Source organism: Muntiacus reevesi, chromosome 18 (genome assembly GCF_963930625.1).
Source record: "Muntiacus reevesi chromosome 18, mMunRee1.1, whole genome shotgun sequence".
In the NCBI taxonomy this organism is placed as follows: domain Eukaryota; kingdom Metazoa; phylum Chordata; class Mammalia; order Artiodactyla; family Cervidae; genus Muntiacus; species Muntiacus reevesi.
Genome location: NC_089266.1, coordinates 39,166,281 through 39,181,902, shown reverse-complemented (window position 1 = coordinate 39,181,902; position 15,622 = coordinate 39,166,281). Strand labels below are relative to the sequence as shown.

General features: G+C 51.4%; 1 protein-coding gene across 4 annotated transcripts in view; it reads right to left on the bottom strand.

The window, feature by feature from the left end:
* The window catches only part of SLC43A2 (solute carrier family 43 member 2), a 43,162-nt gene that overhangs the window by 7,005 nt on the left and 20,535 nt on the right, over positions 1–15,622 (bottom strand). For all 4 annotated transcript variants that reach the window (XM_065911083.1, XM_065911084.1, XM_065911085.1 and 1 more), the window contains 7 exons: positions 10,813–10,905; positions 9,223–9,356; positions 8,937–9,139; positions 8,397–8,543; positions 5,504–5,642; positions 3,742–3,871; positions 853–926 (listed from right to left, as the gene is read on the bottom strand). In XM_065911083.1, the coding sequence (XP_065767155.1) occupies positions 853–926; positions 3,742–3,871; positions 5,504–5,642; positions 8,397–8,543; positions 8,937–9,139; positions 9,223–9,356; positions 10,813–10,905 (920 nt within the window). The remainder of the gene's footprint in view (positions 1–852; positions 927–3,741; positions 3,872–5,503; positions 5,643–8,396; positions 8,544–8,936; positions 9,140–9,222; positions 9,357–10,812; positions 10,906–15,622) is intronic.

Here is a 15,622-nt window from a genome sequence, read left to right as displayed (position 1 = left end):
GCTGCACCCTCATCCAGAGGAGCGTTGTATAATCACGGAAACATAGTATCACAGCCCTCGGGCCGACTCCCTCAGTCTCTGCCAGGGTGGCCTCAACTTCCTCTAGGCCTTGGGGGGCGGGTGGCGCGGGCAGGGGTGGAGCATGCAGACCTGGAATGACCCCCATGGGATGCTCTTGGGAGCCGGGAGAGAGTTTTGGCATAATCTCAGGACATTAGGCATTGTGGCTTAGCAAGGAATGGCTGCAGGAATGAGCCTGTCTTTGGTCAGAGAGAGACAGCGGATGGTGTTTGGGTTCTGGTGTTTGAGCCAAGCCCCAGCCTGAGGAAGAGGAACAACTACGGTTCCTTAGGTGTGTGTGGCCTCTTGGAAAAGGAGGCAGGTTTCATTTTAGCCAAGGCCTGAGAAAACTGTGGGCAGACCAGCCCTTTGAGATCCTGGGTTGGCTCTGTTAGGTACATTCTGGGCTCAGTTATTTATGTCGCTGCTGCCACTGAAGGCCATTTGAAGGTCAACATTCAGGTGTACACAGCCAGAACTCAGCCCTGCCCTTCCCGTGAGCAGTCAGCAGCAGCCCCTGAGGCCATAACGATACTGAGCTGCACCCTGGCCAGGGGAACTGACTTCGTGTTAAACGCCAAGGCTTGTGGGCACCCAACCGTCTGCCCACTGACCTGCTCCCGCTGAGTATGGCCTTCTCCTAACACGCCCAACAGAAACCCTAATATCTAAGGCAGGAGGAGGAACCTCAGGTGGACAAGATGGTCCCCTTCAGGCCCTCAGCCCCACCTGGAACCTCCCTCAGGTCATCCATCCCCTCACCCCCGGCCACCGGCAGCTCCTAGCACTTACACTGCAGCGTACAAGCCCCCGACGGCCGAGTGGATGAATCCTCGCACAATCGTGTGCAGGATGAAGGAGAGGATCTGTGGTGGGGAGAGCAGAGTGTGAGCAGGAGTCATGGAGGGTCTCCCTTTGTCCCCCTGCCCCAGAGCTCCCAGGGTCCTGAGTGGTGGGAGCACTGCCCCAGGGAGCCAAGCGTCTGAGTCGTGGAGCTGACACCTGGAGTCGGCTTGGCCAGCTCGCCACGGCCAACTCCTGAATGCCAAGAATTCTGAGCAAGTGTTCAACACAGTCATTACTAACAACTCCACTGCATTAAAGGTACAATTTAATTACAACAGACCCTTGGACAATGTGGGGACCCTCTATGCAGCCATAAATCCACATTAAACTTATAGTCTACCCTCTATATCCATAGTTTCACATCCTCAGATTCAACCACCCATGGACCATGTGGTAGGTATTTACTATTGAAAACAGTTTAAGTACGAGTGGAACCGCACAGCTCAAACTTGTGTTGTTCCAGGATCAACTGTACACAAAGTTCGTGAATACTCAAAGCCCATCACACCCTAATTACTTTATTCTGTTTTACTATTACCTCTAGTCTTAAGCCTTCTTGAGTCTACTGAAGATATTGGGTTGGTTAGGTTTTCCCCTGAACATCTTAAGGAAAAACTCTAACAAACTTTCTGGCCAATCCAATATATGATGGGCTTTCCAGGTGGCACAGCAGTAAAGAATCCACCTGCCAATGCAGGAGATGCAAGAGACGCGAGTTCGATCCCTGGATCGAGTAGATCCCCTGGAAGACGAAATGGCAACCCATTCCAGTATCTTGCCTGGGAGATACCATGGACAGAGGAGCGCGGTGGGCTATAGTCCGTGGAGTCGCAGAAGAGCAGGACGTGACTTAGCAACCAAGCATGCATAATATATATAATATATATATATATAGTGTGTCTTTCCAACTCCACAGTCAGTGACAATGGACAATGTATTGCTTGATACTAGCCATGATGAATCCACTTACACCATGGAAATTGCCAAACATGACAAACCAAGGCTCCTGCTACCCCACTCCCATCTAGAGTCTGCTATTAAGTGTATGTAGGTCACTAGGCCGTAGGAGGCACTCATCATCACTCCCGCCGTTTCGGACCCGAGGGCCGTGCCCTGGTCTCCCAGCCTGGTCCTCCAGTCCCTGCTGGCAGGTGGCTGTCCCCTCTCCTCTCTGCTTTCCTAAGGAAAGGCCACTGCTGGCAGGCCGAGCAGGCCCTTGTTAACGATTCCTGAGAGCCACGAGCTGTCTACTTTGCTGCCGGGACCCTTTGTTTGTTCTCTGCACACAGCCCTGTCATCAGGCGCAGCAGCCAAGTCCTGTTTCCGGGAATGTGGGCGGCGGAGGCAGAGGGACTGCTCTCTGTGGTGCTGTGAGAGGGCTGTGCCCGAAAGCACACACATCCTTTACAGGCTCCCCCTTTCCACCCCAAATGCCTTGCTGCCTTTTCACAACTTGCCTTTCAGTAAGAACCGGTTAAAACAAAAAGCAGATCGCGGTCCTTACTGACCACTGCCCCGTGACTGGACAAGGTGGTCAAGGCAAGGGTCTGCCGGTCTTGCAGAGAGGGCCACCACCGCCAGGAGGCTGGGAAGGCACCAGGGGTGTGACGGCACTCCCATCTGGAACCGGCGTCGGTCTCCGGGGGTTTACTCCAGCTGCACGCAGTGCGGGCTCAAACACGAGACGGCACCCGTGGGTGGTGCGCACCCGGGGTGCCCTGAACTGCTACGTGTGGCCGCTTGCAGCAAGGAAGGGACTCCTGCTTTCCTCCTGGACTTGGTCCAAGACACCACCTGGACTCGGGTCACACCCATCCGGGAGCAATGCCGTCACTTGTATCCCTTCCTTCAAAGTTCATCAGTTTGAGGACTGGAACTAGAACTCTTCTGTGGATCTGAGGGTGGAGCCAGGCAGGTAACACAATCTACCTTTCTCGAGCTGTCTGCCAAAAGTCAGGTTCCAAAAGCATTGGAAATCTTGTGCAAAGGAATTAAACTTTTGAACCCGGATACCAAGAGCTCATCATCAGAGGCTTTCTCTTGTGGCTGTCCTGAACCAGAAGAGCAAACGCTCCCATCAATGCCACAGACTGGCCAAACCTCTTAGGATGTTAGATCACAGCTGTTTGAGCAAAGGCAAAACAATTAGCTACACAAATATACCACATGACCCCAGAAATGGTAAGATGATGGTATTCATGGTGTGTAAGATGCCCCAAGACCAAGAAGAATGATACACTTTCATAGGGAAGGGTCTATTGTGAAAGGAAATCTCAGTTCCAGTTACAGCTTGTTCTTAGAACTGTGATGCTGGAATAGATTCTGGAGAGTCCCTTGGACTGCAAGGAGATCAAACCAGTCAATCCTAAAGGAAATCAACACTACATATTCATTGGAAGGACTGATGCTGAAGCTGAAGCTCCAATACCTTGGCCACCTGATGCCACGAGCCGACTCATTGGAAAAGACCCTGATGCTGGGAAGGATTGAGGGCAGGAGGAGAAGGGGGCAGCAGAGGAAGAGATGGTTGGATGGTATCACCGACTCAACGGACATGAGTTTAAGCAAACTCTGGGATATGGTGAAGGACAGGGAAGCCTGCGTGCTGCAATCCATGGGGTCACAGAGAGCTGGACATGACTGAGCAACTGAACAACAACTCCGCATTGCGCACAGAGCCTAGCAGATAGAAGGCCCTTGATAAACCAGGGTGGGCTGGTTGACTGGTCTGGCTGGTTGGATTAAATGAATGAAAAGTCACTGTTCTCTTTGCTAATGGCTCCCCCATGAGACATCAGGCCCTCTCTCCCTCATCATCGCATCCCCCACACCCACCTGGAGAGGCAGGTTGGGAATGAGGCAGGTCACCCCGAAACCCACGAGCAGCAGGTTGGTGAAGGCGAAGGCCCGCATGGCATTGGTGATCTTCTGGATCTGCCGGTCCCGCTTCTTCTTCTTCTCACCTCTGTTGGGGACACAGAGCATGGAACATAGGACCTAGGGTGGGCTGAGGGGTGGGGGTCCCTGGAGAACAGACTCTCCCAGGACGTCAGGCCTGGGGAGTCACAGCTTTCGGACAATGCAAGACCTAGACACCACCGCCAGGCAAGTGCTAGCTGGGGACTGTGGGGGCTAGACCATCACAGAGGAACGCTCCCCACAGCGACCCTCTGGACTGAGCGTGGAGTGTGAACCTCAGTGGAGAGGTCGGACACGAGAAGATGGGCATCAGTACCCTGCATTGGAAGGACTGATGTTGAAGCTGAAACTCCAATACTTTGGCCACCTGATGCAAAGAGCTGACTCATTTGAAAAGACCCTGATGCTAGGAAAGATTGAAGGTTGGAGAAGGGGACGACAGAGGATAAGACGGTTGGATGGCATCACCGACTCAATGGACATGAGTTTGGGTAAACTCTGGGAGCTGGTGATGGACAGATAGGCCTAGTGTCCTGCATTCTATGGGGCTGCAAAGAGTTGGACATGACTGAGTGACTGAACCGAACTGAACCCTGCACTATTTCAGTGAAGACTGAGGTCAGATCCCCAATGATGGGGAGGGAGGAGGAAGTGGCGCCCAGGTCAGAATGTGGCAAAGCCTCCTTCACTGTTAGCTCCAGCTTCACCCAAATCCTGCAGGGAGCTGATGCTAAGCCAGAGAATAAGCCAAATAAGGGAGCAAGTGGGGTTCCCCTTGGGGGGCAGGAAGGAGTGAAGAAGAAACGAGCATGTGGCAGATGGAACTGGAATGGGCACCAACCGCCTTCTGGCTATAGGACCTGACCTAGATAACAGAGCATCTCTATAATTATCTCCCTGTGAATTCACTACTACTGATTCCAGTCTCACCACCCACACAGATGCCTGACATCCAAGGGCTCAGAGATGTGCAGGGAGGCCCAGATCCACCACTTTCTCCCTGTGTGACCTCAGGCAAGCCACTCCAATACCTAGGTTCAGTTCCCTCATCTGTAAAATGGGTATAACTCATCAAGGTGTTGGGAGGCTTCCCTGAGAGACTGTGCATTAAGTGCTTTGCACGAGGCCTGATACAATCAAGAGCAGCTTATTATATTAAGGTGGAGTCAGAGAAGGCAGCATTTAACTCATCCTCTGATCTTACAGCCCAGCCCTTCTATAAAGAAAGGGCTCCAGTTCCTCGTTTAATTCTCACAGTCATGAACAAAGCTATTAACACGTCTTAAGGTTATAGCTGTTTGCGACTCACGCCCAGTGAAACAGGCCTTGCAGGCAAACGGACCGCTCTAAGGCTCTCTGCCCTTGTGCTAACTGTGCTGAGGATCTGAGTGTGGTCCTAAAGGCAGGTGTTTGATAGTTTCCAGTCTGGTTTCTCTCCTCTCTTCTAGCTTGGCGCTTCCCAAACTTCTATATACAAAAGACTTTTCCAGATAGAAGCGACAGACCAGTACATCGTGTGATGAGCTGAGCAAGGGCCAAGAGTGGCTTTGAGCACGGCCCCTTCTCGCCTCTCCTCCTGACTTTACAACCCAACGTCCCACCCACCCTGGAGCCGCCTAACACCCGCCCGGCGGGCTGCTCCCTCCGGGGACGCGGGGCACGGGTTCGGCCTACGCACTGATTGGCGTCTTTCTCCTCGGGCTCCTCGGAGGCATCCTCACACTCCTTCAGCCTCCAGTCCATGATGTAGCCAATGACGGGGGCGGTGAGCAGGCACAGAAGCTGGAGCACCCCGAAGATGGACGTGTAGAGGCTCACTGGGGAGACAGGAGGGCCGGGTCACAGAGCGGGGTGGGGGGCCGCCTGCTGAGGCCTGGCGAGGGGGCTGGGCAGAGTCTGTGACCCCACAAGCCCTTCTCGGTTTTTTTTCCCCTAACCCCTCCCCCCCACCTCTGTCACCATGAGTCATGATGGGAGACGACCTCTGAAATCAAAGCCTGAGCAAGGGGCAGGACACCCTACTCTTCCCTCCGAATCCCTCGCCTATTTCCAAGAAACAGCTGCCAAAGTCCAATATGTCACAATGACCTTCCCCAGAAGCTCCAGGAGGTCTCTGTGACTCTGGGAACCACAGGATTACCGAGACCCGGGACAGAGCGAGGCTTCGTGTGTTACCAGCAACCCGGGTCCTGCCCCTCAACACACCGAGAAGGCCCCACTCACAGGGGCCCTGACGTAAGGGCTCCGGTCATCAGAGAGCCTTAAAATTATGATGAGATTTCTCAAACAGAAGCTGAAGGCTGGCTGAGGGGGGATGTGCGGAGCTCAGGGGGCATCTGAAGTTCAAGGACAGGTGCGTCTCAGTGGGGCAAGCTCTGGCCAGGAGCGGACGGCCTGTGTTCCCTGATGCCCCCCTCCCCCCGGCCTCCACGGCTTACCGGTAGCCATCACTGCACCGAGAAAGCAAAAGTGACAAAGCAGAGAGGAGTGAGGTTAGCAGCAGAAATGTCAAAGGTTGTCAGAGAGAGGGCTGTGCAGGCAGCGAGCTCCGGGCCCAGCACCCACACCACTTCCCACGGAGCCCTGACTCTCAGAGTGCCCTGCATGGGTGTCTGCTGACGGCTTCCTGCCTGCTGGGGCCTCGGTCATGTGCGGCTGGGGCCTCGTCACAGATGGGCTGTGAATCAGGCCTGTGGCGCTTGTGGGGGGACCATGATGGGGAAGTGGCGGGGGTGTAGAAGATCCAGCAGCACGAGGGCTGAGAATCCACCCCACACCCAGCCGGAGCGTCTGACCAGCCAGGGCTGCCAGCCCCCTGATCCTGACGTCCAGATGTCCGTGTGTGCGTGTGGGTGTTATGTGTGTGAGCTCTCAGGCACAAGTGCTCAGAGGAGCAGGATGGGGAAAACCAATGCCCTGTCAGCTGTGGACTGAATTTCCTGGCCCAACTTCCTCTACTTCTTGAAACTGACTTTTGAAAGAGGGAAACAGAAGGAAAAAAAATCCTCTCGGGCAGCAAAAGATTTCTCAGAGAAAGCAAAAGACAAGGCCATGACTCAGCAGCAGCAGGGAGATTTGCCTTCCAAGGGCCAGTAAGGGCCTTTTCTCTATCCTCATCAGGGTCTCTGCCTGTCTGGGCCTCAGGGTTTGTAATAAAGGGCCTTTAGGCAGGCTAGATCAGCTCTCCTCAAAGTACAGTGGACAGATTTTAATGAATGTTACATAATAAAAGGGTTCCAGGGGTTGAAATTTAGGGGAATATCATTGAATGAAATGAAGCCAAACAGAGTATTTTTTTCTTCCCCCCATCTTCGTGTTTGCTATGAATTTCTGCAAGGGCACATAATAGGGATTTTCCATGTTGCTTCATGTCCGAACACCCATTTTCAGAATAGAACCTGCATTGTCTGTGTCCCTTAGTCTCCTTCCCCTTTTGTTACAGCTGAGTTTCTTATCCTTTTTAGAAACATACAGGACTTCCCTGGTGGTCCAGTGGTAATGAATCCATCGGCCAACACAGGGCAAAAGGGTTTGAACCCTGGCCAGGGAAGATCCCACATGCCACAGGGCAATGAAGTCCATGTGCCACAACCATTGAGTCTGCGCTCTAGAGGCCGTGCTCCCCAGCAATAGAAACCACCACCACGAGAAGCCCCTGCATTGCAAGGAAGAGCAGCTACCGCTTGCCGCAACTAGAGAAAATCCCCATCCAGCAATGAAGACCTAGTGCGGCCAAAAATAAATTTAAAAAGAAAACAACAACAAAAACCCTTACATTGCCTGGAGTATCTTTCCATGGAGAAAAACAATTAAGCCAACTCCAAAAGTTGCACACCAATGAGACTGCCAATAAAAAGGATTTACCCAATGTGTTTGTCCTGCTTTCGGATGACTAAAGCTGACTCAGCTCAGGCCCTGAGGAAGTGCCGACTTTCTTTGCAGAATCAAAACCTCTAATCAGCTTGTGTGTTCTTTTGGAAAAGTGGGCAGGTGGGTTATCAGTTCTATTTACCAGAAGTAACAAGCCTGGACCGGATCACATAAGAGGAAGGCTCCACCTGGCCTCGTTTCCCAGTTCAGGGCACAGATCCCGGGAGACCCCGTGTCCAGTCGCAGCGGCCCGGCCCCCACCCTGGCCCCCAGCCTCTCCACGCGCTACCCCTGTGGTTTCCCGGAGGATTCTTGGCATTGGGTTTGACAGATTGTCTTTCAACAAGCTCTCAGGTGGAGTACCGTGTTCTGTGCAGTGTCTTCTCTTATAAACACACACGTCAACTGTCCCCCTCAGGCAACGAAAAACACACCCCACACCCCAAACACACATAGTTATTTCAGTCCTCTCCTCCCTCCTAGACCGGGAAACTCTGGCGGGGACGTGAAAGAACAGTTGGGCCCGGCTGTGATGAAACGGCTCTGACGCACCATCAGGCCCTTGGATTCTGCCATTTCACTGCCCCGCTGGCCCGGCCGAGCCCCACACCCTCCGGCTGGCCAGGCGGTGGACCTGACCTCAGGCGGGCAGAAGCGACCACCGCGCGTGGGCTGTGGCCCAGGGCTCGGGGGCCACCTACCTACGGCCTGGTCGCCGCTGACCAGGAACTGGAGGATGTTGTTCATGGCGCCCATGTAGAAGATGAGACGCAGCTGCGTGACGCACATGGTGACCAGGCTGAGCAGCAGGATGGGGCTGAACACGCTGTGCATGAAGGAGGGGGCCGCTGCGGGGAGAGCTGGGGGTCAGGGAGAAGCGGCGGTACCCCAGGGCCCACGGCCCACCTACCACCCAGGGCACGCGTGGGGCCGGGAGGCCCCCGTCACCCCCCACCAGATGAGGCAGACGGCTGGGTGCAGGAGTGGGGTCACCCAGCCGTACGAAACACGCTGGGTGAATCCCTCACCCTCTCTGAGCTTCGTCTATGAGGCAGGATGGATGGTGCTGCCTGCCCTTGTGGGAAGATGTGGGGATGAAGGGAGGCAGTACCTAGAGAGCCCTCAGGGGGTGCTGGACCCCATCGGGGGCCCCATCTGGACTGGACGTCCCGTCCTTGTCGCTAGGCTGTTGATGGCTCAGGGCAGGCTTGGGAGGTGAGCGGCCACCTGCGGGTGGGTACCTGTGGCATCGGGCTGGCACTTGACCTCCAGGTCGACGGTGGACAGGCACAGCTTGTGGCCCTCCTGCAGGGCCGCCTGCTCCTTGGCGCTCCGCATGGAGCTGCCCACGCTGAGGCGGCGTCCCACCGTGGTCACCTGCTTGTAGAACTGCTTCCCTGTGATCTTGTGGTCGAAGCCCAGCCAGCTGAACTTGATCTTCACCCTGGAGGCCACGGGAGAGTGTCTGTCATGCTGCCCAGGCCCCTGGCCGGCGTGGGAGTGGGGGCAGACCGCAGGTCCACTTACGTGTAGTCCATGTCCTCTGGCCCTGGGAAGGGCTCCAGGGGCCAATTAAAGAAGCAGTTGAGGAAAACCAGCCCAGAGCAGCCAGCCCAGACCACGAGGATGACAATGAAGGAGGCGCCAAAGTCATAGATGACCTGAGATGCACAAGGGGGCAGGGGTCGCAGTCAGGGTGGGGCAGTTAGCAGAGAAAAGCTGGAGTGGGCAGGGGGCACCTGGCAGTCCTGGTTTCCCTGTGCTGAGCTTCGAGGGGTGGACATGGCCTGTCAGCCTGGATGTTTGCTCACCAGGCACCTGCATTTTAATTATCTCCACTCGTCCTGGACCACATGCCTGCAGTTTGGACCAAACGTCACCTCCTTGGAGAGGCCTCCCCCAACCACCCATCACTGTCACAGATGTCACTGTTCAGTCCTGGCTGAGATTTATTTTTTTTTTCTGGCTGAGATTTTTGACTTATGATTCATTTCCTCATCCATTATCAGTCCAGCTCCCTGAAGATAGGAATATCTAGATTTGTCCACTGATGTTTCTCTAACACCTTGAAGTGTATACACGGTAGGTGCCAAAAAAATACTCGAGGAATGAACAGTTCAACGGCTCACTTTGCTCTTCCGTGAAATGGGTCTGACACTGGCACGTACCCTCCTGGTGTTGAGGTGCGGTTTAGTGGATGTGACCCCAGTAGAGGGCCCAGTACAGGGCATGGTAGGTGGGAAGCCTGCCAGACTGTTATTGTAATTTTTGCCATTTATTTCCAGCCCAAGGGTACCCAGGGCAGTGGCAGAAAACTGCCCAGCTCCCCAGGGAGGGGACCAGCAGTCAGACACTGAGATGAGGAAGAGGAGGAACCTGAGGGCTCCTCTGTACTCCAGGAACATGAGGATCCCTAACATCCAGGGACTGTGGCCCCAGCCTCTCCGGACAACTCAGTGCCCAGGTGGCCGGCCCGTGTTTCTGACTCCTCCTCCTGCTCTGCAGCCTCTTCCCCTTGGACCTCAGGAAAGGGAATTTATTGGAGCTGGGGCCACCACAGAGAAAAGCTGGTTCTGAAGCCCGTTCAGGAACAACAGGATTTAGAGCAGGAACCAGGACTGATGAGCAGTGAGGTGTTTGCTCTATCCTGACCCCGTGTGACTTCCATGGGCTCAGAATCCTGCCTGGGAGGGAAACAGCTGAACCAACTTGGCTGAGAGCAGCGCTCTGGCAGTGGGGAGCAACAGTCCAATGACAACAGACCTGGGGGTGGGTGGGGGGAACTGGAGCTGGATTCAGGACAGGGGACACTCTCTCAGCCCCCTTCTTCCCCCCCAGCCCTGAAATGCAAAGGCAGCCTGCAGTCACACCTTGCAGAGATATGCTTGACTTTACCATCCCCACTCTCACGCCTCCACTCCACCCCACCCCGCCTTACTCCACCCCACCCCTGGCCCAGCAAGTCTTTTTTCTTACTCCCAGAGGTGCCCAGGTGCATCCTCCCAGGTGTGGGTGGGGGGAAGGGAGGGCCCCAGCACCCACAGTGACTTCCCTCTTCAAGGAGGGCAGAAGAGTCTCAGGAGAGGCCTCTGCTCAGATGCCAGCACACACCCTCACCTTGACTCCTGGGAAGGTGACCGCCGAGGAGGCATAGGATCCAATCATCAGGGCAATAAATGTGGACCGAAGGTCACCAAACATGTTGGGCAGCTGAAAGACAAGAAGCAAGGGAAACTTCTGCTGAAAGAGGGACAGACAGGATGAAGGAGGAAGGGAAGAGGGCATGACGGCATCCTCAGGCACCTCGTCTTATCTGCTCTCCTCCCTGCGTAATTCACGAGGCATCAGTCCAGGGATAACCACTGCTAATTGCACATTTTTTCTTCCTGGACTGTGGGTGATTAAGGAAGAAGGGGAGAGTAATACAGAACTCAGACTCTGCACGTGCAGACAGGACTTCCTGGCTGGCAAGCGACCCTCCTCTCTGCTCTGGCACAGGCTAGGGCCTTTGGTCTCTGCAGGGTTACAAGGAGATGCCAGCAAGTGAGGCAACCTTCAAAGGGAGCAAGTCTGTTAAAAATAAGAATCTATTTGAGGATGAGAGAATCATTTTATAAATAAAAATATCAGTGTTCCAGAACGACCAGATGTCAGCAAAAGCTGCTTTTGATTTTGAGAAGAGTAGGTCTCTGGAAGGTGCCAATCAGAATTCTACAGTTTCTGGTGTGGATGAGGAGGCTGGTCTGGGAGTCCTGCTTCTCAATTTCTAGGTTCAAGGAGGGCTTTCTCTTCCCGCCTGGAAAGATCAATGGCAAGAAAAGCTCAGGCCTTCTTCCCTATGAGGCCACTGCTCCCATCTCACAGGAGCTTGTCCTGGGTCCATTCGACATGACTACAAAGCTAAAACCCTCAGTGGGTTCCATACAAATTCAGGCATGGTAAACTATGACCACGAGGTCACGGGTTCAGACAGGCATGGGGAGAAGCGCATCCTCCCCTAACTGCAGCCTGCCATGCTCTCGCTAACCTCGGGGGAGCTCGCACCATGTGCTCTGAGCTTCCATCCACACCCACACGGTCCCTGGCACCGAGACTCGCTCTCTGGATCTGCCAACCTGTTTTATTGAACTCAGGCTGCTTATACGAACCTAAACTACACCCTTCTCCCCCAAGATGTCTGGAATCATACTGGGGTTTTATCAAACATGGACCACGTGATGGCTGCCTGCAAGTTAATCTGTTTGCTGAACACAGGCAGCGTGAATGTATTTACCTACCTGCCCCTCATCACTTCTGCCTGTTTTGACCACAATTAAAAATGAAAAAGGGACATCATCCAAGTGAAAAATGTTTGCACTTCAAAGGACACCATCAAGTAAATGAAAAGATGATGAGATGAAGAGAGAAAATTTTTATGAATCATGTATTGGATAGGGCACCCATATCTGCAATATATAAATAACTCTTGACAACTCAGTAATAAAAACATAATCATTTTTAAAATGGGCAAACAGACATTTCTGAATAGATGTTTCTCCAAAGAAGATATACAAATAGCCAATAACCGTTATGAAAAGATACTCAGTATCATTAATCATAGGGAAATGCAAATCAAACCACAATGAGATGCTGCTTCATACCCCTTGTGCCTGCTAAGTGGCTAAAATAACAATTTTTTAAAAAAGAAAACAACAAATGCTGGTGCCGATATAGAGTAATTGGAACCCTCCTACACTACTGGTGAGAATGTAAAATGGTGCAGTCACTTTGCAAAAGAGTCTGGCAGCTCCTCATTTAAACACAAAGCTTCCATATGACCCAGACATTTCACTCCTAGGAATAAAAACATATGTTCACACAAAAACATGTATGTACATGACTGTTTACAGCAGCATTCTTTATAATATACAAAAAGTGGAGACAACCTTCATGCCCATCAAAGGATGACTGGATGTGCAAACTGTGGTATATCCACACAGTGGAATATTACACAGCCACAGAAAGGAATGAAGAACTGAAACATGTTACAACATGAATAAACTTTGCAAAATTATGCTGAGTGAAAGACACCAGTCACAAAAGACCACGTAATTGTACGATTCCATTCAGGTGAAATGTCCAGAACAGGCAAATCCCTAGAGACAGAGACTAGACAAGGGGTTGTCTAGGGCTGGGATAGAAGCAGCTGGGAGGGACAGGGAGGAAATGCTAATGGTCCAGAATTGTGATTGGGGTGATACGGTTAATTCTGGTGATGACTCGGTAACTCTATAAGTACACTAAAAACCATTGAGTTATATAGTTTACGTGCATTGTATGGTATGTGGATTATGTCTGAGCGTCATTATTAAAGGAAAAAAAACATGAATAAGAGACTTGAGATGTTTTGAGACCCCAGGATTAAAAAGGAGCATGAATAAACCCATAGTGTGCGGCCAACAAAGCCATCTTGTGGCATGAGGCCAGGGTGCCTCTCCAGCTTCGCCACACACAAGGAGCTCTTCTTCCAGCCCCCTCTGCCCACTCAGGCTTCTCAGAGAGGGTCGGAGGGAGACAGGGAGCATGTGGAAACTTCCCCAGCAGGAGACAGAGGAAAGGTGACATGCTCATGGGCACCCAAGCACACCCAGGTGAACATGAAAGCTGCCCAATTTCACTCTTTGCACACCTGCCTCCCAGGTATGCTGTGGTTCAGAGGACACCCCTCGGATCCTGGGCTCACGTGTTTGGGCTGCACCCCACTGGCTATTCCACCAAGGCAGCTTCAGGCATCTCCAGGCCCACATCTGCCCCAAGAAGAATCCAAAGATTAGTTTTGCTTGTGTGGAAGAAGGAAACTGTTCCAGCCTGGAATGCAGGTGAAGAAAGAAGGGATCAAAGATGGCTTAGAGGGATTTCCCTGTCAGCCCCGTGGTTAAGACAATCTGTGCTTTCAGCGGAGGGGGCATGGGTTCGATCCCTGATCGGGGAATTAAGATCCCACAAGTAAGGAAGTATGGCCAAAGAAACAAAGCACAAAACAGCAGCAGCGACAACAAAGAGGGCTGAGAACCTGATCAGAAAAGCAGATGGGGGACAACAGCCACTCCGTAGTCAGGCCAGGAAACGCTTCTGTTATGGTAGTCACCTTTGGGTGCAAAGCGTGTTCCAACTTTTTGACAGGGCGAGGGGTACTTCTGAAAAGCAGAGAGCTTGCTTACCAGCCCTTTTCCTTCTACCCGAACCCAAGCTAGAGGCCAACAGAACCACAGAACTTGGGGCTAGTGGGCAACTCTGACCTCATTTCCCAGAGTCTGCTCCCTAGACTGCATCTGGGACAGGCAAGATGGGAATCTGGGAGAGGGTTCTGACCTTCCATCTGACCCTGGATGAGATCCTCACCCTCATGTCTGAACAAGGGCGGCAGCCTCCCGGCCGCCCTCCTGGCTTCTCTGCCTCTCCCTGCCTGGAACATTCTTTACAACACCCTGAAAATCCTCCCCCTCCTTAACATGTTCTTTTGGTAAGCACTGGTATAGATTCTCAGGGCCTCCCAGCTGCCCTCCTGGCTCCTCTGCCTCTCCCTGCCCGGAACATTCTTTACAACACCCTGAAAATCCTCCCGCTCCTTCATATGTTCTTTTAGTAAGCATTCGGTATATACTCTCAGGGTATACTGAGCCTCAGGGCAAACCACACTATACAGCCTCCTCATGAATGTGTCCGTCTTATACTTTACCTTAGTTATGTTTTGATTAGGAAAGCAATGCATGTTCATTGTAAAATATCTAGAACAAAGTACACATAAAAAATGAAATAAAAATTCCCCTTGGGGAAAAAAGAATTCCCCTGATATAGCCACATTATCATCTTGGTGTAATTGCCTTCAATCATTTTCTTATAAATACCTATAATTTTTAACCAAACTGGAATCAGATACTACATATTATTTTATAAACTTTTTTCTTTTTTTTACTTTGTATATTAGAAATACTTCCTAGTTTAGTCCTGTATTCATCTTCACATAATTTGTAACAACTGTCTGAATGGCCTATAATTTATGCAACCATTTCTCTATGTTCTCAGATCCTTTTCGATTTTTTTCTTTCTTTTCGATTTTTATCATAAATAACATTTTTTAATGAACACGCTTGAAGATAAACATATATGCAAATAGCTATTATTTCCTTAAGGTAAATTCCCAAAAGTAGAATCATTTGACAAAAGGGAATCCATGTTTTTAAGTTTTTTGTGATACTCTGTGACAAATTGCCTTCCAGAAAACTTACACCAATTGGAATTGAAAAAACTTACATTTACTGATTGCTAATGACTTTGAACATTTTTTACCTATAGTTTTTAAAATCAGTCACTTACATTCCTCATTTGTCCTTTCTTCCTAAGAGGAGGTTAATTCGTTCATATTAATTTGGTATAGGTTCTTTATACATTAAATACCCTCACACACACAAAAATAAAATAAAATAAAATGAAGACCCTCACAGTTTGTTCTTATACAGTAGGTATGTTTACCCAGTTTGTCCTTTAATGTCATAGTTTTAATGTCATAGGTAGGGTTTTTCTGACCAATCTGTGTTTAAATAGGTAGTCAAAGTATTTCAGCTTTTAGTGACTACCCAACATTCGTGTCAGGGCTTCCCTGGTGGCTCAGTGGTAAAGAATCTGCCTGCCAATGCAGGAGACAGGTTTGATACCAGAGTTGGGAAGCTCCCGTGGAGCAGGCGATGGCAAACCCACTCCAGTATTCTTGCTTGGGAAGTCCCATGAACGGAGAAGCCTGGCAGGCTGCAGTCCGTGGGGTTGCAAAAGAATCGGACATGACTTAGGGACTAAACAACAACATTTGTGTCAGATGAAATTTCTCTGAAAACAGTATCAAGGATGACCTTGACCAGAGAAAGCTAAAGCATAAACATCCTGGCAGCGG